The sequence below is a fragment of the Chaetura pelagica genome, unplaced genomic scaffold (assembly GCF_000747805.2).
Source record: "Chaetura pelagica isolate M959 unplaced genomic scaffold, ChaPel_1.0 scaffold872, whole genome shotgun sequence".
In the NCBI taxonomy this organism is placed as follows: Eukaryota; Metazoa; Chordata; class Aves; order Apodiformes; family Apodidae; genus Chaetura; species Chaetura pelagica.
In genome coordinates this window covers 116,171-116,586 of record NW_009952388.1, presented here as the reverse complement: position 1 = coordinate 116,586, position 416 = coordinate 116,171, and the positions used below count along the sequence as shown (strand labels likewise).

Genomic DNA, 416 nt, shown 5'->3' with positions numbered 1-416 from the left:
CCCGTGCTGCGGGCGGCAGCTCCACTGGAAGGCCAACCTGCCCTGCTGCGGGGCTGCCAGGGGGGGGGACGGGCCTGCCACCCTCACTGCCAGTGCCCCACAGGTCGTGATCAACCCCAACTTTGAGGTGGCAGAGAGCGACTTCACCAGCAACGCCATGAAATGCAACTGCAAGTACGACGGGCACCGCATCTGGGTGCACAGCTGCCACATCGGTAACAGCCCCGGGGAGCAGGAGGCCGGGGACGCGGGGCAGGGGGTGTCCTGGCTGGGGTGGCCCAGGAGGAGGGCACTGGGGCTGGGGGCAGGCTGTGGCACTGGGAGTGGGCTGGCATGGGGAGGCAGGGGCAGCCGCGGGGGACACAGGGGACGTGCCAGAGCCAACAGCTATCACCTCTGCCCGCTCAGGTGATGCG

At 69.5% G+C, this 416-nt stretch overlaps 1 protein-coding gene across 1 annotated transcript in view; it reads left to right on the top strand.

Moving 5' to 3' along the window:
* LOXL3 (lysyl oxidase-like 3) overlaps nt 1-412 on the top strand; it is a 15,959-nt gene extending 15,547 nt beyond the window's left edge. Inside the window, 1 exon segment of the mRNA XM_010008182.1 lies at nt 104-412. Within this exon segment, the coding sequence (XP_010006484.1) occupies nt 104-412 (309 nt within the window).
* Nucleotides 413-416: the final 4 nt, after the last annotated feature.